The sequence below is a fragment of the Gadus macrocephalus genome, chromosome 2 (genome assembly GCF_031168955.1).
Source record: "Gadus macrocephalus chromosome 2, ASM3116895v1".
Taxonomy (NCBI): Eukaryota; Metazoa; Chordata; class Actinopteri; order Gadiformes; family Gadidae; genus Gadus; species Gadus macrocephalus.
Window position 1 is genome coordinate 23,502,794 of NC_082383.1, and position 24,836 is coordinate 23,527,629.

Here is a 24,836-nt window from a genome sequence, read left to right on the forward strand (position 1 = left end):
GAACTATCTCAAGAACAGGAAATGGGTTCACTCACCAAGTTGATGGTGATAAGTGCATATCAAAAGATACCTCTCTGTTTTGGACCCAAGGTGCCATTCAAAGATCGTCTAGCATGATGAAGAGTGGAGTCACCATGACTTTACAATGACTCAGTGTTCAGTAAGTTCTTTATGAAGCATCCAGCTTGAACATTGAAGCTCAGCCTCAGCTGCCCAGCGTTTGAAAATAGGTTCAAAAGTTTTCCCATTTTGGAAAACTTTGCTGGTATCTTTTCACCATCCATCCATCGATGTGTCCATCATCATCTCCCTCCCAATATCCCTCTCTTTGTATGTCTGTGTGTGTGTATGTGAGTAGGTCTGTGTGTGTGTGTGTGTTTGTGTGTGTATGTGTGTGGGTGTGTGTGAGTGTGTGTGTATATGAGTGTGTGTGTGTGTGCGTGTGTTTGTGTGTGTGTGTGTTTGTGTTAATATGTGTGCGTGTGTGTGCGTGTGTGTGTGTGTGTGTATGAAGCTTTGGTGTTGGGCCACAAACACTGGCGGTTTATCTTGCCCATATTAGGATGTCACATGTTATCATTTTAAGGGATAATTCAGTGCAAAAGGTTTGCGTTGGTGTCTGTGTGTGTGTGTGTGTGTGTCTGTGTGTGTGTGTGTGTGGGTGTTTGTGTCAGTATGGTCTGTGTCGGTGGCCTCCAGCCTCGGCATCCAATGACACACACACACACACACCCACACACCCACACACACACACACACACACACACACACACCACACCACACACACACACACACACACACACACACACACACAAATTCACAGCCGGATTGTTTCGATGGTGTTTCTGGGGTTAAAAGCGTGTGTGTGTTTGTGTTTGCATGGGTGATGTCAGCGCGTGTGTGTGTATGTTTATGTGTGCTCAGCTGGTGTGATTGTGTGTGTGTGTGTGTATGCGTTAAATGAAATGTATTTATTCAACCAGGACGATGGAGTTTCCTTAATTCCTACAATAAAATTAAATGGGTCAAATGGTTCAGATGGAACTTGGGGTTTCACCTCCTTTTGCGCTATGCCAATTCCTAACCCTAACCCATAATGGTACATTCAACTTTTGTAGGAATGGCAAGTTTATATTGGACAGATAATGAGTACAATAAAAGTTGAAATACAGCTGATTATGCCAAATGAAAAAAAAGAAATGATCTATCACTAAAAGGCTGAGAGATGTGAGGCGACAGGAAGGTAGTGAAATTAGAAACATTTGCCATTTTGTTTTCTTCTTCATGGTCACACGGGGCTTTGATGTTGGAAGATAGAAAATGTGTCTGCTAACCATCTCCGCACACAAGGCTGCACACACACTTAGTTCTGACAAAAAGAAGCACACTAAAGCTGATGTCATTGCAGAGAGAGAGAGACAGAGGGAGAGACAGAGGGAGGGAGGGAGAGAGAGAGAGAGGGAGGGAGGGAGGGAGGGAGAGAGAGAGAGATAGAAAGAGAGAGAGAGAGAGAGAGAGAGAGAGAGAGAGGAGAGAGAGAGAGAGAGAGAGAGAGAGTTGCTATGGCAACATGAAGAAGGCGGTCACCATTTTCCTCAGCTGGGTGGGGTTCTTCGGTAAATATTGCTTGTGTGTGCACACGCACCTCCGCAGCACATGCACATACACACGCACACACACACTAACACGCACATACACACGCACCACACACACACACACACACACACACATATACATGAGCACCTACCAACGATCACATCCACATTTTGGCAAACATGAAAAGGCACAGAATAGATAATTGATAACAATGTCAGCCGAGCCAGAGCGGCGGGCCGCTGAGGCGGCAGGACGGCTCTGGTACCAGACTCATGGATCCTCCCAGCATGCTAAGTTTGTCGGTGTGTGTATGTGCATGAATGTGTGTGTTGGAAGAGTCAAAGTGGAAAGAGTTTCGAACCATAAAGTTGGACGCGTGTGTGTTGAGATATGTTCCCCCTCGTTGAATGACATCGCAGCTCTATCCCATAATATGTCTTCCTCTGGTGCTTTAATGTTCCTCTCAGATTCATGATCACCTCTCTCACAATACTCTTCACGAACAGTTCCAATCAGGCTTTCGCCCACTTCACAGCACCAAAACAGCTCTTGTTAAACTAACCAATGACCTCCTCATGGCTGCGGACGCTGGACCACTCACCATCCTGATCCTCCTGGACCTGAGTGCAGCTTTTGACAGCCTTTCCCAGACCATCCTCATCGACCGATTAGCCTCTCTTGGAATATCTGACACACCTCTGGACTGGTTTAAATCATATCTGTCTGGACGTACTCAGTTTGTCCAACTCAAAACATTTAGATCCCATTCTTCCACCCTCTCCTCTGGTGTACCCCAAGGTTCTGTTCTTGGACCCCTCCTGTTCATTATCTATCTCCTCCCTCCTGGCCATTTTTTCCATAAATATAATATTCAGTTCCATTGTTATGCAGATGATACCCAGCTCTACTTGTGCATCAAACCCTCCATGACCCTCTCTCCCACCTCCCTCTCCGATTGCCTCCAGGAAATCAGATCCTGGTTCTCCCAACACTTTCTCAAACTCATCTCTGATAAAACTAAAATCCTACGTATTGGCACCAAATCCACCCTCTCTAAAATAAATGACTTCTCCACCTCCATTGACAATTCATCAGTTTCCCCCTCTCCCCAGGTCAAGAGTCTGGGTGTCATCCTGGATAGCACCCTATCATTTCAGTCCCATATCAATAATGTCACTCGGTCAGCTTACTTCCATCTACGTAACATCTCTCGCCTGCGCCCATCTCTCTCCCCTAACAGTGCTGAGATTCTGGTTCACACCCCGGTCGCATCGCGTCTGGACTACTGCAACTCTCTCCTCTTTGGTTTACCTGCTAAGTCCATACATAAATTACAACTGTCCAACTGTCCATAAGTCCATACAAAAATTACAAAATTACAATCTTGCCCCTCAGTATCTCACCGAGCTCCTCCATATCAAGACACCCAACCGGTCTCTCAGATCGTCTTCCTCCATCCAGCTCACCCTCCCACCTGCTCGCCTGGTTACCATGGGGTCAAGAGCATTCAGTCGCTCAGCCCCCCACCTCTGGAACTCTCTGCCTCGTGACATCCAACACTCCAGCTCCATCACCTTCAAACCTCACCTGAAAACGTGTCTGTTCAGCCAGGCCGACTCCCTTTAAGGCAGTTGCATTATTGGGACCAGAATGAACACACTGTTTTTCTCTTGTACACTGTTTAATTATGTTGTTGTTGTTGTTTTTTGTTTGCTCTTATGAATGTTTGATTTTGTAAGGTGACCTTGAGTGTTAAGAAAGGCGCCCATAAATAAAATGCATCATCATTATCATTATCATTATTATTATTATTATTATTATTATTATTAATATTATATTTACAAAGATGTCAGCTGGGCATTATATAACAAGTTCACATTCTCTCTTCTTCATGTTTTCTGCTAAGGTCTGATGGCTGAGAAGGAAGAGAAATCCATAGCTGAGGAGGGAGAGGAAGACGCGGTCCTCAACTACACCCCCCCGGTCCTGAAGTCTCTCCAAGAGATCACACAGCTGGACAAGGAGGATGAGAGTCTGAACAGATACAAGCAGACCCTGCTGGGGGCTGTGGCCATTGTGGGAGGTACTGCACATGGCTTTAGACCTGGGCTAAGACCTGGGTTTAGACCTGGGCTAAGACCTGGGTTTAGACCTGGGCTAAGACCTGGGTTTAGACCTGTGCTAAGACCTGGCTTTAGACCTGGGCTAAGACCTGGGTTTAGACCTGGGCTAAGACCTGGGTTTAGACCTGGGCTAAGACCTGGGTTTAGACCTGGGATTTAGACCTGGGTTTAGACGAATGCATCGAGTGATTTTTGCACAAAAAGCATTGAGACACACACACACACACACACACACACACACACACACACACACACACACACACACACACACACACACACACACACACACACACACACACACACACACACACACACACACACACACACACACACACACACTAATACGTTTCAGAGGAGCGCTGCTTGTCCCCATGACGATATCAGCCCATATGAGCGGACCTCATACACTCACTGTGACATGTATCAACAGAATATATAATATAGTTATATTTTTTAATGCAGTGTTATAGAAAGGCTTGGCTTGTGATTTCAGAGTTATTCCCAGTATATGTAGTATAGTGACAGTTACAGGAAATTGGTGTATGACACATTTATGTTTGATGTATGTATCTATTATTCATATTTTTCTAGTCGCTTTGAAGGAATTACTTTCTTACCATAAAGAATCAATCAATCACAAAGTCAATGAAATGGTCTAATCAATAGGTGTCCTTCCTCCCCAGACACCTCCCTCCCCAACGTCCAGGTGACCCGCCTCACCCTGTTGAGTGACCAGGCCCAGCAGCCAATCAGCATGGAGCTCACAGGTAGCACACCTCCTCACAATGCACCCAACCAGCTGGATCCAGCCCCTCTGGAACTCAAACACGGTGGTCCCAATCCCAGGGTTAGGGTTAGAGGAAGGGAGTACTTACTATTGAATGGCTGAGAAACAGCTGGTTGATGGGTCAGGGTTGGTTTAAACAGCTGGATGATGGGTTAGGGTTGAAACAGCTGGTTGATGGGTCAGGGTTATGGTTTAAACAGCTGGTTGATGGGATAGGGTTATGGTTTAAACAGCTGGATGATGGGTTATGGTTTAAACAGCTGGTTGATGGGTCAGGGTTATGGTTTAAACAGCTGGATGATGGGTTATGGTTTAAACAGCTGGTTGATGGGTTAGGGTTATGGTTTAAACAGCTGGTTGATGGGTCAGGGTTATGGTTTAAACAGCTGGATGATGGGTTATGGTTTAAACAGCTGGTTGATGGGATAGGGTTATGGTTTAAACAGCTGGTTGATGGGTTATGGTTTAAACAGCTGGATGATGGGTTATGGTTTAAACAGCTGGTTGATGGGTTAGGGTTATGGTTTAAACAGCTGGTTGATGGGTTATGGTTTAAACAGCTGGATGATGGGTTATGGTTTAAACAGCTGGTTGATGGGTTAGGGTTATGGTTTAAACAGCTGGTTGATGGGTTATGGTTTAAACAGCTGTTTGATGGGTTATGGTTTAAACAGCTGGTTGATGGGTTATGGTTTAAACAGCTGTTTGATGGGTTATGGTTTAAACAGCTGGTTGATGGGTTATGGTTTAAACAGCTGTTTGATGGGTTATGGTTTAAACAGCTGGTTGATGGGTTATGGTTTAAACAGCTGTTTGATGGGTTATGGTTTAAACAGCTGGTTGATGGGTTATGGTTTAAACAGCTGTTTGATGGGTTATGGTTTAAACAGCTGGTTGATGGGATAGGGTTAGGGTTTAAACAGCTGGTTGATGGGTTATGGTTTAAACAGCTGGTTGATGGGTTAGGGTTATGGTTTAAACAGCTGGTTGATGGGTCAGGGTTAGGGTTTAAACAGCTGGTTGATGAGTTATGGTTTAAACAGCTGGTTGATGAGTTAGGGTTGGGGTTGTAAGAGCTGGGTTTTTTTCGGAGACCTGTAGGAGACCATTGCAGTAATCAAGCTTACTAGTGATGAAGGTATGTACACATTTTTGTAAGGGTTAGGGTTAGGCATCCCTTCTCCAAACCAAGTGTTGAAACTGACCAATGGGAGATTGCACCGCCTTCAAACGGCCATAGCTCGAGGCAAACATCATACACGTTGCTCAAATAACGGCAATAATCATCAAATATTTAAACAGATTCATACAATTACTTTGCATCTTAACAAACGTACACAAGGAAAAGGAAGTTGATGATGAATGAAGTTGCTAGCCCTAACCGTGTAAGGAAACACACAACTGCTTGAGTTTCCTACAGTGGTGTGAGGTAAGGCAGTGGCTTCTGCTTAGTAAGGTATGATGATGAAGCACCAATGCACCTAACCCTAAACTTTAACCTAACTCTACCCCTAACAGACTAACCCTAACCCTAACCCTAACCCTAACCCTAACCCCTACCAGACTAACCCTAACCCCAAACCTCCCTTTACCAAGATGAAGCGATAGAACTTTGTTCTTCGTTTCTACATGGCTACTTCTCATCGTGTTCGAAGAAATATTGTTTGTATTACATGTACATAATACCTACATTCTCATCTCATCTTAAAGAACTAACAACGATAAGTATTATTTACTGTATATTCAAGTACTATTCGCAGATGGTAGGATTTTAAAAGCAGGGCCCATTTAAAATGGAAATGAAACCATCAGCCCTCCCACCCTGAGAGCTGTAATGGTTCTGCCGGATCGGGTTGCGCTGAGATAGCCAGACGGCTCCAGCATGCAGCATGGAATGCATTTAGCATCCCTGGGCTAACGCATTACAGACCTCATTATACACAATGCACACCGCTAACAGCATGCTGCTCTAAGTCTCAATCTATACTCGATTACTGCATGTGTGGAAAGAGGGAAGGAGGACATCGGTAAGTAAAAAATAGTGACAGAGAATGCTGTGTACAACAAAAGTAAGGGAAGTAAGCGATTGTTATCACGTTATTAGGTTCTTAGTACACCACTAAAATACGTAATCATTTGTTATAAATGCATGCAAGCATATCTCCTGACGCTTTTGACCTAAAGCCATGAAACCAACTAACTAACCCCACATGAGTCTACTCATGATGAACTCTTCGGCCTAACGATTGAGCTGAGGCAACTTTGGGACGACATGGTCGCTAGATCCCGCAAATGGTCCAATCAACTTTAAAGAGAAAAAGTAATTTAATCAAGTTATTAAAATGTATTAAAATAAAGTACGTCATAATGGTCTGCATTAAGCTGCGGTCACACCAAATATGGGTTAGGGTCGTGGGTGAGGCTAACCCTAACCCTAACCCACAACCCTACAAGTGAAAGACCTGGTTCTCACGGATTTCATGTGATTCTAGATGAGCGAACAATTCACGTGTGGTGAGAACTTTTCCGGGAATTTCGCGTGATGCTAGGTCGTGAAAGGCAGTCCTTGTTCACTCCCTGAAGTCCAGAGCCATCCGCAACATGGAGGCGAAAGGGATTGTTGCCGTTTGTGGACTCCAGATGCTCGATAATACCTAGATAATATAATACACAAAGCCTTAACGACGGCGTCTCCAACGTCTCTGGTACTTCCACAAATAAAGATTCGTAGTGGTGGTTATCTCGGCCATGGTTGAGAATAAATTGGCGGAAAGAAATGTTGGCGTTCACAAGAGTGCCCCCCCTCATCCAATATTCTTTAGAATCCCTTCCCACACTCAGTGTGACAGGCGGTGCGTTCCACAGCAGCATGAGTAGCCTCTGAGTAGTAGTGCCGGTCGCTCTACACCACTGGCCTGGCTCAACACCCTTATTCTGTAGGATGTGGCCAGCTGCCCAAAGCCTCTCCGCGGCGAAGAGCAGAGTGTGTGGTCATTAACATATCGTTCTCCTGCGCACAGTCATTGTTTACTTTATGTTCTGCTGGGCAAGGCCTTCATCAGCGTGACCCAGCAGTATTGCAATCAGTCTCACCCCCTCCTTTGATTTGGATCAACAATTTAGGATGAAGTATATGAAATGTAACTACAGGAAATGATTGAAATATAGCAAGCGCGTATTTGTCCACAGAGCAGCTGCAGTAGATAGGAATGAGAGCTCTGAAGTGAGAGAGAGCGGAGAGGGCAGAAGAGACCAAAACAACATCCTCTCCACCCCCTCACTCCTCCACCATCAAGGAGTGCAACCTGTGATGAAAGGAGGGATGGATAACAGGGTTAGGGTTGGGGTATCCCCAAACCCAAACAGGGTGCTCTGATTTGGAATGAGCCCATTGCCGTCTAAAAGTGTCTCACACACATGCAGGCGCAGCAGCCCACTCACAGCTGATGGATGGCAATGCAATATATAAACAATTGCACTAAAATAATAGCTTCATGTTTATTGCAAACAATTTGCATATTATCTTTTTCTATTTTGCGTGGTAATGCAATTTCAGTTTCCCAAATGACCTGAAGCCATTCCCATGGTCGCTTCCAACACCTGCCTTCAGAACGGGTTTAGAGGGCAGAGAATCAGGACCAACACAAAACATTATTTAAGGGGAGGGGAGAGAAGAGGGAAGGGAGAGAGTTGGGGAGGAGAGGGGAGGAGAGGGGAGGGGAGGAGGGAGGAGATGGGCAGGGAGGAGCAGGAGAGGGAGGCATTGTGACCCCAGGATAACAGGGTCAGTTGCTAAAGAATGAATGAAAGACACAATAAACACCTGTCTTCCCCCTTCCCCTCGTTTGATGCATAGTGTGCATTTTATTATTTTTGTTACTATGACGTATGTTTATTCAAACGTTCGGTATGGTCACTCAGAACATTTGTTTATTCATACGTTTGGTAGGTCACTGTCTCGCTCTGAACATTAGTGAAGCACTCTGCTGCTGTTTCCCGATGTGGAGGAATGAGAGATGAGCCAATGAGCCTCTGACTGCTGCTGGCTGGATTAACCTCTGTTCTCATAGTCTCATGGACAGACAGACTCCAGAGCGCCTAGAAATGACTCTGCAAACGTCTATATATATATATATATATATATATATATATATATATATATATATATATATATATATATACGCATTTAAACAGCATACTATATAGCATATACTGTATCTATTTACGAATACTACTTTCTCATGAGGTAAAATAGCTAGACTAACAGACGATAGGCTTATGTTATCATGCTCATGCTAAAAATAAATAAGGGCCATGGGCTCTGTGGTTGAGGTAATGATCCTCATGATGATGTCATTGTCCAGGAGAGGGTAGACACAGTGAGGTAATGATCCTCATGATGATGTCATTGTCCAGGAGAGGGTTGACACAGTGAGGTAATGATCCTCATGATGATGTCATTGTCCAGGAGAGGGTAGACACAGTGAGGTAATGATCCTCATGATGATGTCATTGTCCAGGAGAGGGTTGACACAGTGAGGTAATGATCCTCATGATGATGTCATTGTCCAGGAGAGGGTTGACACAGTGAGGTAATGATCCTCATGATGATGTCATTGTCCAGGAGAGGGTTGACACAGTGAGGTAATGATCCTCATGATGATGTCATTGTCCAGGAGAGGGTTGACACAGTGAGGTAATGATCCTCATGATGATGTCATTGTCCAGGAGAGGGTAGACACAGTGAGGTAATGATCCTCATGATGATGTCATTGTCAAGGAGAGGGTTGACACAGTGAGGTAATGATCCTCATGATGATGTCATTGTCAAGGAGAGGGTTGACACAGTGAGGTAATGATCCTCATGATGATGTCATTGTCCAGGAGAGGGTTGACACAGTGAGGTAATGATCCTCATGATGATTTCATTGTCCAGGAGACTTGGAGACCCAGAAAAAGCAATGCTTCACCCTGAAGGAGGGAGTGGAGTACAGGGTGAAGATACACTTCAAGGTACCTGTCTGTCTGTCTGTCTGTCTGTCTGTCTGTCTGTCTGTCTGTCTGTCTGTCTGTCTGTCTGCCGCCTGTCTGTCTGCCTGTCTCTTTGTCTGCCTGTCTGTCCCTCTGTCTGTCTAAAAGGCGGTCTTGTCCCAGATGTTAAACAATGGAGCAGGAATAATAATCCTAGCATCCTGTTTCCCAAGGCTATACATAGAGAGAGAGGGTTTTCTCATGGTAAGGTCCAGAGAAATACTGGATGAAGAATGGAGGTATACAGGAAAATCAATAGTATTGGCTTTCTGATGAGGATATTTATCCTTTAGTCTCATAGCAGTCATTCGATGTGGCCAAAATGGTGGCTTGATATAAATAAATAACGGTTGTCCGTATACTTGAAGACCTAAAACAACATTTACAAGTTAATTAACGTGAAATAAATGGCAACAGGAATCATTTGTTGAATATCCTAGTGATACTGATCACATTTCATGGACATTTTTGCTATGACAACAGTAACGTGCTTTCTGTATTCTGCGTGCAGCACAGACCTTTCTAGGAGTTAACAGTGACTACACTTTTCTTTTCTTTTTTACATGAATTTTAATTTTTTTAGGATAACAAGCATGTTTGAGGGATTCTTTAATATTACAGATTTTATGCAAACTGTGCAAAAGGAGGTTAGGAGGCAAAATGACACAATTAGTCAAATTCATTGACTCAATTTTAGTAGTGTAGTCTATGAATGAAATAAATTAGCATTTTGAATAACTGCTGGTATTCGGTGGAAAGGTCACTGTGTCAGTGCGTCTGTGTGCGTGTGTGTTTGTTGTAAGTTATCCTTCGAACACACGCAGACTCAGTCAATGTATTAAACTGTACTGTGACGCCTCCTTCTGGTGGGACAATGGTACTGCATTAAGTTGATTCAGCTATATGTGTTTGTGTGTGTGTATATTAGTGTGTGTGTGTGTGTGTGTGTGTGTGTGTGTGTGTGTGTGTGTGTGTGTGTGTGTGTGTGTGTGTGTGTGTGTGTGTGTGTGTGTGTGTCTGTGTGTGTGGGTGTGTGTATTTGTGTGTGTGTGGGTTGGGGGGGGGGGGGGGGGGAGGGAGGGAATAGTATACATATGTATTTGTGTGTGTAAACTCAAAAATTACTATGCTGGAATCATCTCTGATAATCGAAGTGGGAGGCATATTCTTGGAATAAACATCTTGAAACATCTAGAAGAACATCATTTGTAGACATGGTCACCTAACATAAATGTGTGTTCCCCAGGTGAACAGAGACATTGTGGCTGGCCTGAAGTATGTCTATGTGACATACAGGAAAGGAGTGAGGGGTAAGTTTTCTCAATTTCAATTCTGGGTAATAAAATACCTTAAACTGGAAGTTCTAGAGATGAATTGTATTGTATTATGTAAGGCAAACATGAAATACTGGCCCAAAGGGTAGCGCTATGCCGCAGTGTCCAGCTCACTCTGTAGGTGCAGTCTCTGTTTTTCATAGCTGGTGAGCGTTCTGGGGCAGATTGCCTGCCGTGCATCGCCCAAGTGGGTGCTACACACTGGTGGTGGTTAGTGAGGCCCCCCCCCCCCCTTCACTGTAAAGCACTTTGGGGACTTTAAAAGCGCTATATAAATTCAATGATTATTAATGATCATTATCAACGTTTGAATCAGACTTCAAATTGAGATTTAAAAGTGGATTTGATTTAAAAGGGTGGTGAGGTTGTAGTTTAAACTTTGCTTTGTCGAAGCACGTTGGAACAGTTGGCAATAATTGTCTTGAAATTATAGGGAGGAGGCGGACCGTGCTGGTGTCACATACCATTGTTGGGAACGGCAGTTACCGTTCCAGAACGGCATATGCCGTTCCACCTTGAACGGCAGTTACCGTTTCAGAACGGCAGTTACCGTTTCAGAACGGCAGTTACTGTTTCAGAACGGCATGTGCTGTTCCAGAACGGCAGTTACCGTTCCTGAACGGCATACGCCATGGTATGTCAGTGGTCGCGGTGGCGCATGCCACAGGCCAATAAACGATCTCGGCTGGAGGCAGTGTTGCTACATTCCGTCTAGATGAAAAAGATAAGTTATCGTCCAGAATGAATCCCTCACAGAATCGTTGTCAAATCTCTTGCTTAGCTCAGACATCACTGGTCGTCGCCCAATAGAAAGCAAGGATGCGTCATAGGCACGCATCGGAAACATTGACGTGCTATGCCTACTTTTCTTGTGATGCAACGAGTCCTAGACCTTGCATTTATTATTAAATATGTTTTGCTTCATTATTAAGCATGTAAACTGCACACCACAGTCACTACGTCTCACAGAGATTGTGAAAATGCAGGATGATATCAAGCCCGATCCGAACAGGTTTGATACATGGTTGTGTGTGTGGTTTGATACATGGTTGTGTGTGATACATGGTTGTGTGTGTGGTTCGATACATGGTTGTGTGGTTCGATACATGGTTGTGTGTGGTTTGATGCATTGTTGTGTGTGTGGTTTCAGTGAACAGGTCGGTGTTCATGGTCGGCAGCTACCCTCCCCAGGCTGAGGAACACGAGTTCATCAGCCCTGTAGAAGAAGCGCCCAAAGGCATGATGGTCCGTGGCAGCTACCACATCAAGTCCCACTTCACAGATGATGACAAGACGGACCACCAGTCCTGGGAGTGGAACCTGAACATCAAGAAGGACTGGAGCGGCTAGCCTCAACCTCTGTCTCTAATTCTTCATCATGCTCTTGGTTTATGCTTCCTGTTGGACCAGATCTGTTGAGGTCTGTGACTAATGTAAGGTGGATTATTTGTTTCATTCATGAATAAAAGAGAAAACATCAACAAATATTGAGCTTAACAACCACGCTATCTCCTCACATGTAACACAGCCTGCAGTTCTTTCATTGTTAGCGTTTCTAAATCCTCTTTTCCTTTGACCCTCCCGTCAGACCTGTGCATTGCAGTCCTAGGCCGCGGCGGAGGATGGCGGACGTATTCTCTCAGGCGTGTGGTAAACCTGACTTCCATAAAGAGTCGTGCTACTCATATTATTTTGGAATTTGCTGCTCTTTAAAGTTCATATGAAGTAATACATTGTAATACAGGGTCTGATACATGGTTTTAAGTGGGTAAGCTACATTTATTGAATGGCTCCAATGACACTGCTAATGTGGACAGATTTAATATTTAGTCACTAATGTAGTCCTAATATGTAACAAAAATAGATTTGCAGACTCTTCCTCACTATTGTTGCTTCCTGCCCCTCCCTTATGTTTTCTGTCAGGCTGGCAATACATATTAACCCTAAACAAATATAAGCAACTAACTAGGAAACCTACCTAACTGGATTGGGGGCGACGGGGTTGTTAGGGTAGAGCCGAGGGGCGTCACATCCACGTTGTTAGAACCTTAAGCAGAGAGAAGACATCCACTGAGATGTAGTACAGTTTCCCCCCTCATCCTGCATTATGAGGAACACATTGGTTTATGCAATACAAAATAACTATCTACCTGCTGTCTAACTTTGTTGAACTTAGGTTAGGTTTGGAAGCCCATGGTTCAGTCATGACTCTACAGTCAGCCCTACTGCCCAGTAGTCTGATTCATAAAATATTCATGTTTTGTTGCATACTTTTCTTACCATAGATTTAACAAAGCAGTTAAATTTGTATGATCAAATCATGATGATTTTTTTTCATACAGTGAATTTACAATGATAAAAGGTAAAATGAAAGGGCATTCAATATCATCAACCTTAAACACATCATTGTCCCCAAATGTCATGTTCGTGTTATATGCTGTCGAAAGAGTTGCATGGATGTAATTTTTCCTCAGTTGAAAAGAGCATAACATTATAAGAAAGAACCCTGCTAAATTCAACAGGTATTTCAAAGACCAATGAATATAATGACACATGTATTGAGTTAAGTAAGGTATTAGTGAATATGGTAGATGGTTCATGATGCTTTAGTCCAACAACTTTTAAAACATAGAGAATAAATAGGGTGTACAAACTTTGGAAATAATATTGTAATTTTCACTGATTATGATATTGAGCACTGAAATGCAATTAAGATGGCTGATGCTCTAGGAATAATAATTGTTGGTTTGTTGGATGTTGCATGATATATCAAGAGTTTCTTCATTTTTTCTTACAACTTTCCTAAAATAAAAGTAAAATTTGTTGTGTTTTAAAATGATTGAAAAAGAAGAATAAATATGAACACAAATGAATGTATCCAAAGTATGTGTAGGGTTTATATATAGCAGAGCCAGAGTGGTGGACATAAAGAAGAAAACATAAAGCTGTCTGACCGTAGGACTCCCTGCCTGTTCAAATGCGCTGCGTTTAAAAATGTGTTAAATCGAGTCAAGTATCATGTTCCTTTTAATAAAGATTTGAATGACCAAATGGTAACTTGTTTCAGCACCTTCGACCTGTGGGTGGGATCGGGGTTACATAACCCTAACCCATTTGGTTGTCTTCTGAGGGTCAGGAGGGGAAGGGTTAGGGTTAGGGTTACATAACCCTAACCCATTAGGGGGTCTGTCTTAGTGTCAGGAGGGGAAGGGTTAGGGTTTCAATAACCATAACCATAACCATAACCCATTAGGTGGACTTCTGAGTGTCAGAGTTAGGGGGAAACATGTGGATTATTTTTCATCCGATCAAATAAATATTGTGTGAATTTAAACTTTTCTCACCATGAACCTTTCTTACATGACAGTCAGTTGATGGCAGATCTACATCCTTTTGTCAATAGCCTAGTTGATGTTTATACATTACATATTGTAAATCTTTTACTGTAGTGGTAAATATTAAATCTATTCAAAAACTGCGGACACACAGGACGCCTTTAGTGTGTGTTAAGTTGTATTCCATGTCATGTCTGTTTAATTACATGAATGAATGAGGCATGGTCAATCAATGGGTGGCATTCACTAATCAATCCAAAAATTTTATGGAAAACAATATAACATATGTTTACCTGCTAAATATTTCAGATTATACTGCAACACAATACATTTGTTTATCATTTCAATGTTTTACAATAATAACATTTTATGATTACATTTTGTGAATGTGTTTTTGTTGCACAAAAATATTAGTTTTTAAACAATTCTCCTTGCCGTATCGAGTATATGATTCAATGCTTAGAAACGCAGGCTTCTGAAAAATCCAAACACTGTCTAAATATCGTTATCACCTTCTCAGACCAAGTGGTCCCGTTCCCATGCGTATCAGCTAGCCTACTCAGCTGAATATAGAGCCTGTTTTTCTTACGAAAGTCAACATTTTAATTATGTTACACAGTTTGGATATGTGGGTATTTGCAAATCATGTAGTGATTCATTTTAGTTACGAAACACAAATTTGACTAATACGACTTTCGGCTGATCACTTCATTATTTTGAATGATTTTTCACTTTGAAGACCATGAAAATATCCCAGTTCAATTGAGGACTTTCAAGGCCTCCCCCCGCACCTCACTTCACCCCTTACCTCAGCTGTCCCCAACATCCACACACCCCCGCCCCACGGCTACTCTGCCAGCTTTACCTGCTGAATTAAAGACCGCATGGAGGACAACATCAGCCCAGTGCTCGCTACCCCTGGGACACTGTCAACATAAGGACACATAATGATTTGCTAGCAATAAGCCACACCCTTGACTGACAGGAAGACTAATATATTGGGCCGTTCGCTCACCATTGCTTTGCTTTCTTCCAGGAATATTCCGGCAGGTTAGTTGGGCAGTTTTAAATTTGGACAAAATTACACGATCAGCTTTGAATTTTGGTATCTTTGGTTGATTTGCATCTCCTATTTTACCATAACCTATTTTTTGTTTTATTGAGCTACTTTTCCGATACATCAGAATACAGATCTTGTAATTCTTTTTAAATGTATTAAATAATAAATATTTCAGTAAAAAACTAATAAGATCTATTATGTAAATGAAATAACGAGATGCAATGAGTAAATAAGTATTTATTATTGAAAGGTTTAGATTATCATGTTGAAAAATATATTTCATGTAAAATATTTGATAATCTGACCAACTATTGTGGAAGCAGTAGCCATTCCGAGCATATGCACAGCATAGTGCTGCTTACATGACCGGGCTATCACAGGTATGGCCACAACCTGATAGCTTGAAATGTTACCACAGGCACATTTATTTTGTAATGATTGACCTGAATTAGCATAAATATGACCTATGCAACCTATTAGTATGATTATGTACAGGTGTCATGAATGCCAGGCTCCAATACAGTATGGTGAAGCGCTGCCCCTGGCCACAAGTACAGACACAGCCCCTAACCATACGGGCAGCTAACCTCAGCAGGCAGTAGCAAACCAAACAGCTATTGGAAGCACAGCAACGTAATGCCAACGGCAGCAGCAGGGAGAGAAAACGCCCCTTGGCTCTTTATCTGTTGATTTTGCATGTTTGGAGTAGATTCTCCAAAGAAGAAGGGATCCATATAAGCCCCAGTGCGACTGCATTCTCTTACCCCACTGACTCCCCCTCTTCCCCTCCCCTCTCAGTGTGATCTATACCGTCACTCCTCTCTCAGGATGCGTGCGCTCTTCACCGGGGGTCTGCTCTGGGCCCTGCTGCAGATCGGGACCTCGCTCTTTCTGGGGGCCTTCAACATCAAATCCTTTGGGGACAAAAAGGCGTCCAACTCCACCCTGATGGACATCATAAGCACAGTACACTAACTACTATTTAGTATAACTAACTACGAACTACAATAACTACTATTTAAGAGAATTAACTACTATTTAGTTTAACTAACTACTAACTACAATAACTACTATTTAATAGAACTAACTACTATTTAGTTTAACTAACTACGAACTACAATAACTACTATTTAAGAGAATTAACTACTATTTAGTTTAACTAACTACTAACTACAATAACTACTATTTAAAAGAACTAACTACTATTTAGTTTAACTAACTACAAACTACAATAACTACTATTTAATATAACTAACTACACTAACTACTATTTAAGAGAACTAACTACACTAACTACTATTTAGTATAACTAACTACTAACTACACAAACTACTATTTAGTATAACTACTAACTACACAAACTACTATTTAGTATAACTACTAACTACTATTTAAGAGAACTAACTACACTAACTACTATTTAGTATAACTACTAACTACACTAACTACTAACTACACTACTATTTAAGAGAACTAACTACACTAACTACTATTTAGTATAACTACTAACTACACTAACTACTATTTAGTATAACTACTAACTACACTAACTACTATTTAGTATAACTACTAACTACACTAACTACTATTTAGTATAACTACTAACTACACTAACTACTAACTACACTAACTACTATTTAAGAGAACTAACTACACTAACTACTATTTAGTATAACTACTAACTACACTAACTACTATTTAGTATAACTACTAACTACACTAACTACTATTTAGTATAACTACTAACTACACTAACTACTATTTAAGAGAACTAACTACACTAACTACTAACTACACTAACTACTATTTAATATAAAAAATTACACTAACTACTATTTAGTATAACTAACTACTAACTACACAAACTACTATTTAATATAACTAACTACTAACTACACTAACTACTATTTAGTTTAACTAACTACTAACTACACTAACTACTATTTAATATAACTAACTACTAACTACACTAACTACTATTTAATATAAATAATTACACTAACTACTATTTAGTTTAACTAACTACTAACTACACAAACTACTATTTAATATAACTAACTACTAACTACACTAACTACTATTTAGTTTAACTAACTACTAACTACACTAACTACTATTTAGTTTAACTAACTACACTAACTACTATTTAGTTTAACTAACTACTAACTACACTAACTACTATTTAGTTTAACTAACTACTAACTACACTAACTACTATTTAGTTTCACTAACTACTAACTACACTAACTACTATTTAATATAACTAACTACACTAACTACTATTTAGTTTAACTAACTACTAACTACACAAACTACTATTTAATATAACTAACTACACTAACTACTATTTAGTTTAACTAACTACCAACTACACTAACTACTATTTAGTTTAACTAACTACTAACTACACTAACTACTATTTAATATAACTAACTACACTAACTACTATTTAGTTTAACTAACTACTAACTACACAAACTACTATTTAATATAACTAACTACTAACTACACTAACTACTATTTAGTTTAACTAACTACTAGCTACACTAACTACTATTTAATATAACTAACTACACTAACTACTATTTAGTATAACTAACTACTAACTACACTAACTACTATTTAGTTTAACTAACTACTAACTACACTAACTACTATTTAGTATAACTAACTACTAACTACACTAACTACTATTTAATATAACTAACTACTATTTAGTTTAACTAACTACGAACTACAATAACTACTATTTAATATAACTAACTACACTAACTACTATTTAGTATAACTAACTACTAACTACACTAACTACTATTTAGTTTAACTAACTACTAACTACACTAACTACTATTTAGTATAACTAACTACTAACTACACTAACTACTATTTAATATAACTAACTACTAACTACACTAACTACTATTTAGTATAACTTACTATCGAAAATAACTACTACTTAGTATAACTAACTACTATCTACACTAACTACTATTTAGTACTACTATACTACTATAGTAGTACCATACTATACTAAAACTAACTAATTAATACTAACTATTACTGTCTTTGTGGATGTTGCATAAAATAAATGATCTTCTTTCCTTCATTCTTTTTCTACCAGTGCGAATAAGAAATAGGTTAAACCCCCTTAAACCACAGTTACAAACAATGATTAGATATTGCTTGCATCATAAACATTATCGTTTTTTTATTCAACAACGACAATGTACATGTTGCATATGACATGTACATGTACCAGATTTAGTTCTACAAACTATTTTTCATCTGTAGTCCCTGAATGGGGTTGATAATGTTGGAGCGTAGGGAAACGTGTCCCGTTATTGAAACAAAGTGCACACTTTGGAAAGTGTGCGCTTTGTATTTTCAAATTGTGTGGTAAGTATTTTCAAATTGTGTGGTATAAATATGAATAATTCCTACTATACTCGTTCCATCCCACTGGTTTAAGTCTGAGCTATGTAACTGTATACCACTTTAGAGTCCAGCTTGATGTTAACATACCTTTCCCTTCTTATTAATTGCTCTTAGATTGTCCATCGCTATGACATCCTTCTCATCCAGGAAGTCAGAGACAGTGATCTGTCTGCAACCAAACTCCTCATGGATCACGTGAACCAGTAATGGAAACTCATTCATCTTTTCTTTCAGATACAAAAGCATATGCCTCTATGTTGTCTCTTAAGGTGAAATGTGCTTGACTGTGTGCTGACTGTGTGTAACCAGGGGGCCAGGCCAGTACAGCTACATAGTGAGTGAACCTTTGGGTCGCAGCACGTACAAGGAGAGATACCTTTTCCTCTACAGGTAGGACTACATCTTATCATGTTCTATTAATAGGACTTGATTATCATGCAGTTAGGTTGAATATTCTGACATTGATCCAATGCTAATGTGTGTTATTTCCAGGGAGGATACTGTCTCCGTAGTGAAGAACTACACATACGATGATGGCTGCGAGCCATGTGGTACAGACATCTTCAATAGAGAACCTTTTGTTGTCATGTTCTCTTCCAGAAACAGCGGTATGTCATGGATTATTGCGGGACTTGAGTACTTGGGACTTGCTTGACTAACATTGATAAGATTCAACTTTCACTTGGTATTAATGGCTTGACACTTGACTTAGATTTGAAACAGATGACTTGAATATATTCTCATCTTTCAAGATATGAATAAGTTACATTTTGTTTTTTAAACATGATTGGTTAATTTCTTACTCTTTAAACAAAGCACATGTCTGCAAGTAACACTCAAAATTGATCGAACATCGAGTGAAGGCTGTAAAAGAATCATTCAAAGATGAGGTCACTTTTCTTTCCACTTGAAGCCCTGGAGCTGTTATCATTTCAGAGCGCTGCTTGCTATTGTTATCAATAGTTAGGCTTGTTATTGATTGCCACTATCGTCAAATATCTGTATGATTTATAAATTGTAAGCGCGCAGCTGCAGTTTTTGTTAATGTTGACTATAAACTCATCCTTTCATGATTACTTGGTTTAATACTTTTGACTTGTTTGTGACTTGCACATGTGAGGTACTCCCACCTCTGGCCAAATTACATTTTTGTTGACTGGATTAACACTCAAGTGGCTTCTAGTCCTGATTGCAGATTGTGTTTTGTGAGCAGGTGGGAGCTTTGTCCTGATCCCTCAGCACACCTCACCCGACTGGGCCATCAAAGAGGTGGACGCCCTCTACGATGTGGTGAACGATGTCCGCACTCGATGGCACACTGACGTGTGTACTACTCGTCGTAGGCGACACCATGCACCAATTGCAAACTTTTTAAGAATCCCTGAAGCCCTCCACCCAAAGATAGGTTCAAAATCACCATCCTTAAAAAATAAAAGTTAAGATAGCCAATGAACGGATTCATTCTATGAACTCTCAATGGGCAAACAATATCTACCCCCCCCCCCCCCCCCCCTTAGTAGCCGTGTTCAATCCACTTATTTGCATCGGAATGTATTGATTGTTGATTGTTGGATTTCACGTTTATAAACTGGTTGGCAGAGACATAGGAATTCAAAATGATGCTATTATTTTACTAATAGTGACAAACTGGCATAGATTACTCGGTTGATTGTCCCCATGTTGAAGTCATATTATCACGTTTACAAGAAAAAAAAGGAGAACAATTGCGAATGAATTCCCACAAGCCAATCAACAACAGAGAAAATGGCCCCTATGTAATTGTTACCCGCATCGTGGTTGGTTTAGGTGGAAGTAACTCCGCCCAGTTTCTGAAAGCAGATTGTGAAGTGAATCTGAAGATAAATTCTGGATGATTATCAGGCAAGGAAAAGTGCAAAAGAGCACGATTTCCAAATAACAATCAAATCAAATATCAACTCAACTCACCTTTATTGATCTACCCTGTAGGATATCCTGCTCCTGGGCGACTTCAATACAGGCTGCAGCTACGTTACGGGCAAAGACTGGGAGACGATTCGCCTTTTCACCGATAAGAGCTTCCAGTGGCTCATCTCAAATGATGTGGACACCACCGTGTCTCAGAGCAACTGCCCCTATGACAGGTACTTAACACCCTCAGACACTCAAGGTGAGAGGACATTATGATCATTGACAGTGCTATTGTTAAAGACTGATTCCTGTAAAGCATTGAAATCAACAATACACTTTATGCATGGACACAACTAGCTATTGATACTTTATAAAAGTATCAACAAAAGAAGTAAAAGATTTTCTTGAAATAGTGGAGACACACCAATAATAATTGGCTCTTCAAGTGCAAGTAGCTCAAACCTAGGAAAAAACTTTGCCATGTTGTTCCTCTTTAGGATTGTGGCCACAGCGGACATGCTGAAAAGAGTGGTACTCGGTAGTGCTGCGGTCTATAACTATATGGTGGACCTCCACCTCAGCCACAGCCTGGTGAGATTTCCCTCACTGTCTTTATAACCAAGGCAGCAGGTATGCCATCGATCAGGGGTGAGTCGGAGTTCGGCCTCTACTCCCCCTACTTCCATACCTTCTTAAACGAAAAGCTATGAGCGAGTTGTAGCAATCGAATCGCAAATCAGCAGGAGGGGCCACCACGGTAATGTTCGCGGTGCAGCATAGCTGATTGTCACCAAGGTTCCTCCCGGTTTGTGATGGAGATACCGCAATGTCGTCGACCGTGACTAATAAGTCCATGTGCTGGCAGTCTCGCGCTGGCAAGAGGAGGAGTAGAGGAATGGTCGAATAGTCAGTGTAGCAATGATAGGAGAAACCATGTGACCATTTGAGCCGATGGATCTAGGGAGAATAGAAGGTGTCCCAGTACAGAGCCTTGAGGGACACCAGTGACGAGAGTGCAGGGTTTGACAAGGAGCCATTCCATGTGAGCTGATCGGTGCGAATCGTCAGGTAAGATGCGGACCAGGATAGTGCAGAGTAAGCGACCTGAGGTCGGCAGGAGTGGCGAGAAGGATCTGGTGGTTCAGGGTGTCGAAGGCCGCGGAAAGGTTGAGGCGAATTAGAACCGACGAGGCTCTGGCGGCACGGAGCTACCCTATCACCGCGAGGAAGGCGGTGATGTCTCAGTTGAGTTTGCAGTGTTATGCCTGACTGGTACGGGTCAAGCAGGTTGATGTGTGAGAGATAGGAGGGCCGTTGATTAGAGATGGCAGGTTCCAGAGTTTTAGAAAGGAATGAAACAAGGGATTGGTGTCTTAAAGAACGGCTTGATTCTAGCAGTCTTGAAGGATGCTGGAATAAGCCCTAAAGTGGGGAGGAGTTGATGAGGGTGGTGAGGAATGGAAGAATGTCACTCGAGACGGCTTGGAGAAGGGAGGAGGGATCAGGTCAAGAGGGCAGGAACAGAGTTAGACGTAACTAATCAGTTTCAGGTTTCAGGTTCTTCCATGTTCCGGCGGGTGGTGGAAGCGTTAAGAGTATGGAGGAGGGAGGCAGAGAACTTCAAGGGGAGAGAGAAAGCAAGAAAAAATGACTGTGATGTAAACGAAGCAGGGTTATGGAGAGAGCTGAGGTACCGCAGAATGATTAGTTATCAGCCCTGTGGCTCAGAGGAGAAGGGCAGAGTTTTAGGATGAAGTTGGTAGAAATGCCTATTAATCCAGAGGGTGTTAATCCGCATCTTGCAGATTGTAGATTTCATTTCTGAGGACTTGCACGACCAACAATCCAAACGGACGCATCATGCACACACAAGTGCATAGTTAGGCACACACAACAGCAAGCACATCAGGCCAAGAGGACGTTCGCTATTCCCTCCATGGAGCTAGGGTTAGGGTAAGAAATATAATATAACAATTATATAGAGACTTTTATTTATGGGACTGCATATAATTTTCACAAACTAATAAATATTTAAACTCTACGGGCAGCTTTGGTCCCCATCTTGATCTCAGTATTTTACATTCAAATCTAGATTTGTCATGTATGATCAACTCTGTCAGTAAGTCTGTGAAGCTGTACATTCCTCAGTGTTTGTGGTGTTTATCACCTCCTCTAAGGCTGGGCGGTGTGCGTGCTGCTGCTGCCTACAGATTGTTCTCCACACACTCGCTGGGCTTTAACTTGAACATGTTCTCATAATAGATCCATGTTCTGTAACAGGTAGCTTTCATTACAGCAACAAGTTATTTTAGCCCTGGCAGGTCTGTACAATGTTTGTGGCTGCACACATTGTCCGTGCTGGATGTATACAAGGTGGACTTGTAGAAAAGATACGATTATTTGAACGCAGTAGTGAAACTGTTTTGTTTCATCTGATCATTTTGTAGATGTTGGAAAATCCATTTTTAATCCCGCCGATATTTAGATTTGATATCAGAGAAAAGAATGGTAACGGTTAGTATTTGGTTTACTAGTACTTGTTTTAATGCGTATCAGATGGTAAGTGACCCGACACTACAGAGTAAACTAAACCCTTTACCGTCTCCTGGGCCACTGTTGAGGTATATGTCTGGAGACGCCGACGCAAACCTAATTCAACACATTGTTTATCTCTCTGGAGCATAAAATATTAATCTTAAAATGATGATGACAGACGTGCTGCTTGACCAAACCATCTGTGCCTTAGACCTTGGCCGTGAGCGACCATTACCCTGTGGAGGTGAGGCTGACCGCCGGCCCTCCGTCAGGCCCTCCGTCCGGCCCTCCGTCCGGCCCTCCGTCCGGCCCTCCGTCAGGCCCTCCGTCAGGCCCTCCGTCAGGCCCTCCGTCCGGCCCTCCGTCCGGCCCTCCCTCCGGCCCTCCGTCCGGCCCTCCCTCCGGCCCTCCGTCCGGCCCTCCGTCCGGCCCTCCGTCCGGCCCTCCGTCCGGCCCTCCGTCCGGCCCTCCGTCCGGCCCTCCGTCCGGCCCTCCGTCCGGCCCTCCGTCAGGCCCTCCGTCAGGCCCTCCGTCCGGCCCTCCGTCCAATAACCGATTACATAGTTATTAAAAAATGTGTATAGTGTTGTTGATTACATCGCAATAAAATTAAAGAACAAATTCAAAGACTAATTAACAACAAAGATAACCCAAGTTTAGACCGAGTCTTAGTCAAAAACAGGAATCTGTCTATACTTACTGTCTGTCAGTGCTTTGAGAGCAAACATGCTGAGGGATCAAATAGTGGAAAAGTGTAATGAAAAGACAGCGGGAGGAATTATTGCAGTACTAAGACTCACTTTCAAAAGATCTCTAAGGTCGCTTGACTTTTAGAAGCTGCACAAGCCAGGTCGGAAGAGTTTGAGAAAGCTGGTAGCAGCAGGACTCGAGTCACGTTAGCTTCACTCCCGCAGAAAGAGGCGGACCTGGATGCAGGAGTCTGGTACAGCTTTGGAATAGCAACTCATAAAGCAGATAAACGTGGAGCTCCTTTGGCTCCTTTTGGCTTCAGTGGAGCAGTGAGGACCATTCAGACTCAAGCCTCATCCAACAAGTTGCAGGAATCTACGCATTGAACACCATCATCCTTCAACACCATCCTCCTTCAACACCATCAGCCTTAAACACCACCACCCTTCAACATCACCACCCTTCAATACCATCACCCTTCAACACCACCACCTTTCAACACCATCACCCTTCAACACCACCACCCTTCAACACCACCATCCTTAAACACCATCCTCCCGGGCCTGCTGCAAGACTAGCTCTCCCAGCTGCCCCTGCTGGGGTGGAGGTTGGGGTTAGGGCTGAAGGTCCTGATGGTTAGGGCTTGGGTTAGGGCTGAAGGTCCTGATGGTTAGGGCTTGGGTTAGGGCTGAAGGTCCATGTCTCTGACACGCGGACCACCGACTCCCCTAAAGGCTTCGTCAAATCCCCCCTCCTCTTCTCCCTGGATCCTAACAGCTGAACTTCCAGTCACCTGTCAGTCAGGCTTAGGGGGAGGAGTCTGCCTACAGGGTTAGGGGGAGGAGTCTGCCTACAGGGTTAGGGTTAGGGGGGAGGAGTCTGCCTCCAGGGTGAGGGTTAGGGGGAGGAGTCTGCCTACAGGGTGAGGGTTAGGGGGAGGAGTCTGCCTACAGGGTGAGGGTTAGGGGGAGGAGTCTGTCTACAGGGTGAGGGTTAGGGGGAGGAGTCTGCCTACAGGGTA

At 42.2% G+C, this 24,836-nt stretch overlaps 2 protein-coding genes across 3 annotated transcripts; both read left to right on the forward strand.

The window, feature by feature from the left end:
* Window positions 1-3,478: 3,478 nt before the first annotated feature.
* arhgdig (Rho GDP dissociation inhibitor (GDI) gamma) lies at window positions 3,479-13,927 on the forward strand. Of its 2 annotated transcripts, XR_009524577.1 has the most exons (6): window positions 3,479-3,678; window positions 4,402-4,485; window positions 9,442-9,518; window positions 10,783-10,846; window positions 12,021-12,294; window positions 12,459-13,927. XR_009524577.1 is itself a non-coding variant. In XM_060046013.1 (5 exons), the coding sequence occupies exons 1-5, from the start codon at window positions 3,507-3,509 to the stop codon at window positions 12,218-12,220; spliced, it is 597 nt and encodes a 198-aa protein (XP_059901996.1). In that variant the 5' UTR covers window positions 3,479-3,506; the 3' UTR covers window positions 12,221-13,927. The 2 variants fall into 2 exon arrangements, 1 of the variants encoding a protein (XP_059901996.1); XM_060046013.1 differs by having other exon boundaries at window positions 12,021-13,927.
* Window positions 13,928-15,059: 1,132 nt separating this feature from the next.
* On the forward strand, window positions 15,060-23,696 carry dnase1 (deoxyribonuclease I). Its single transcript, XM_060068226.1, has 9 exons — window positions 15,060-15,255; window positions 16,093-16,231; window positions 18,815-18,903; window positions 19,010-19,090; window positions 19,193-19,308; window positions 19,914-20,023; window positions 20,669-20,823; window positions 21,088-21,181; window positions 23,337-23,696. The coding sequence occupies exons 2-9, from the start codon at window positions 16,094-16,096 to the stop codon at window positions 23,694-23,696; spliced, it is 1,143 nt and encodes a 380-aa protein (XP_059924209.1). The 5' UTR covers window positions 15,060-15,255; window position 16,093.
* Window positions 23,697-24,836: the final 1,140 nt, after the last annotated feature.

Excerpts from the sequence above, each read along its gene's own strand:
- arhgdig (XM_060046013.1), top strand. The coding sequence starts at position 3,507 with ATGGCTGAGAAGGAAGAGAAATCCATAGCTGAGGAGGGAGAGGAAGAC. Across the intron at positions 3,679-4,401 it reads GGCTGTGGCCATTGTGGGAG|ACACCTCCCTCCCCAACGTC; the intron begins GTACTGCACATG and ends CTTCCTCCCCAG. Across the intron at positions 9,519-10,782 it reads GGGTGAAGATACACTTCAAG|GTGAACAGAGACATTGTGGC; the intron begins GTACCTGTCTGT and ends TGTGTTCCCCAG.
- dnase1 (XM_060068226.1), top strand. The coding sequence starts at position 16,094 with ATGCGTGCGCTCTTCACCGGGGGTCTGCTCTGGGCCCTGCTGCAGATC. Across the intron at positions 16,232-18,814 it reads TGATGGACATCATAAGCACA|ATTGTCCATCGCTATGACAT; the intron begins GTACACTAACTA and ends AATTGCTCTTAG. Across the intron at positions 19,309-19,913 it reads GTTCTCTTCCAGAAACAGCG|GTGGGAGCTTTGTCCTGATC; the intron begins GTATGTCATGGA and ends TTTTGTGAGCAG.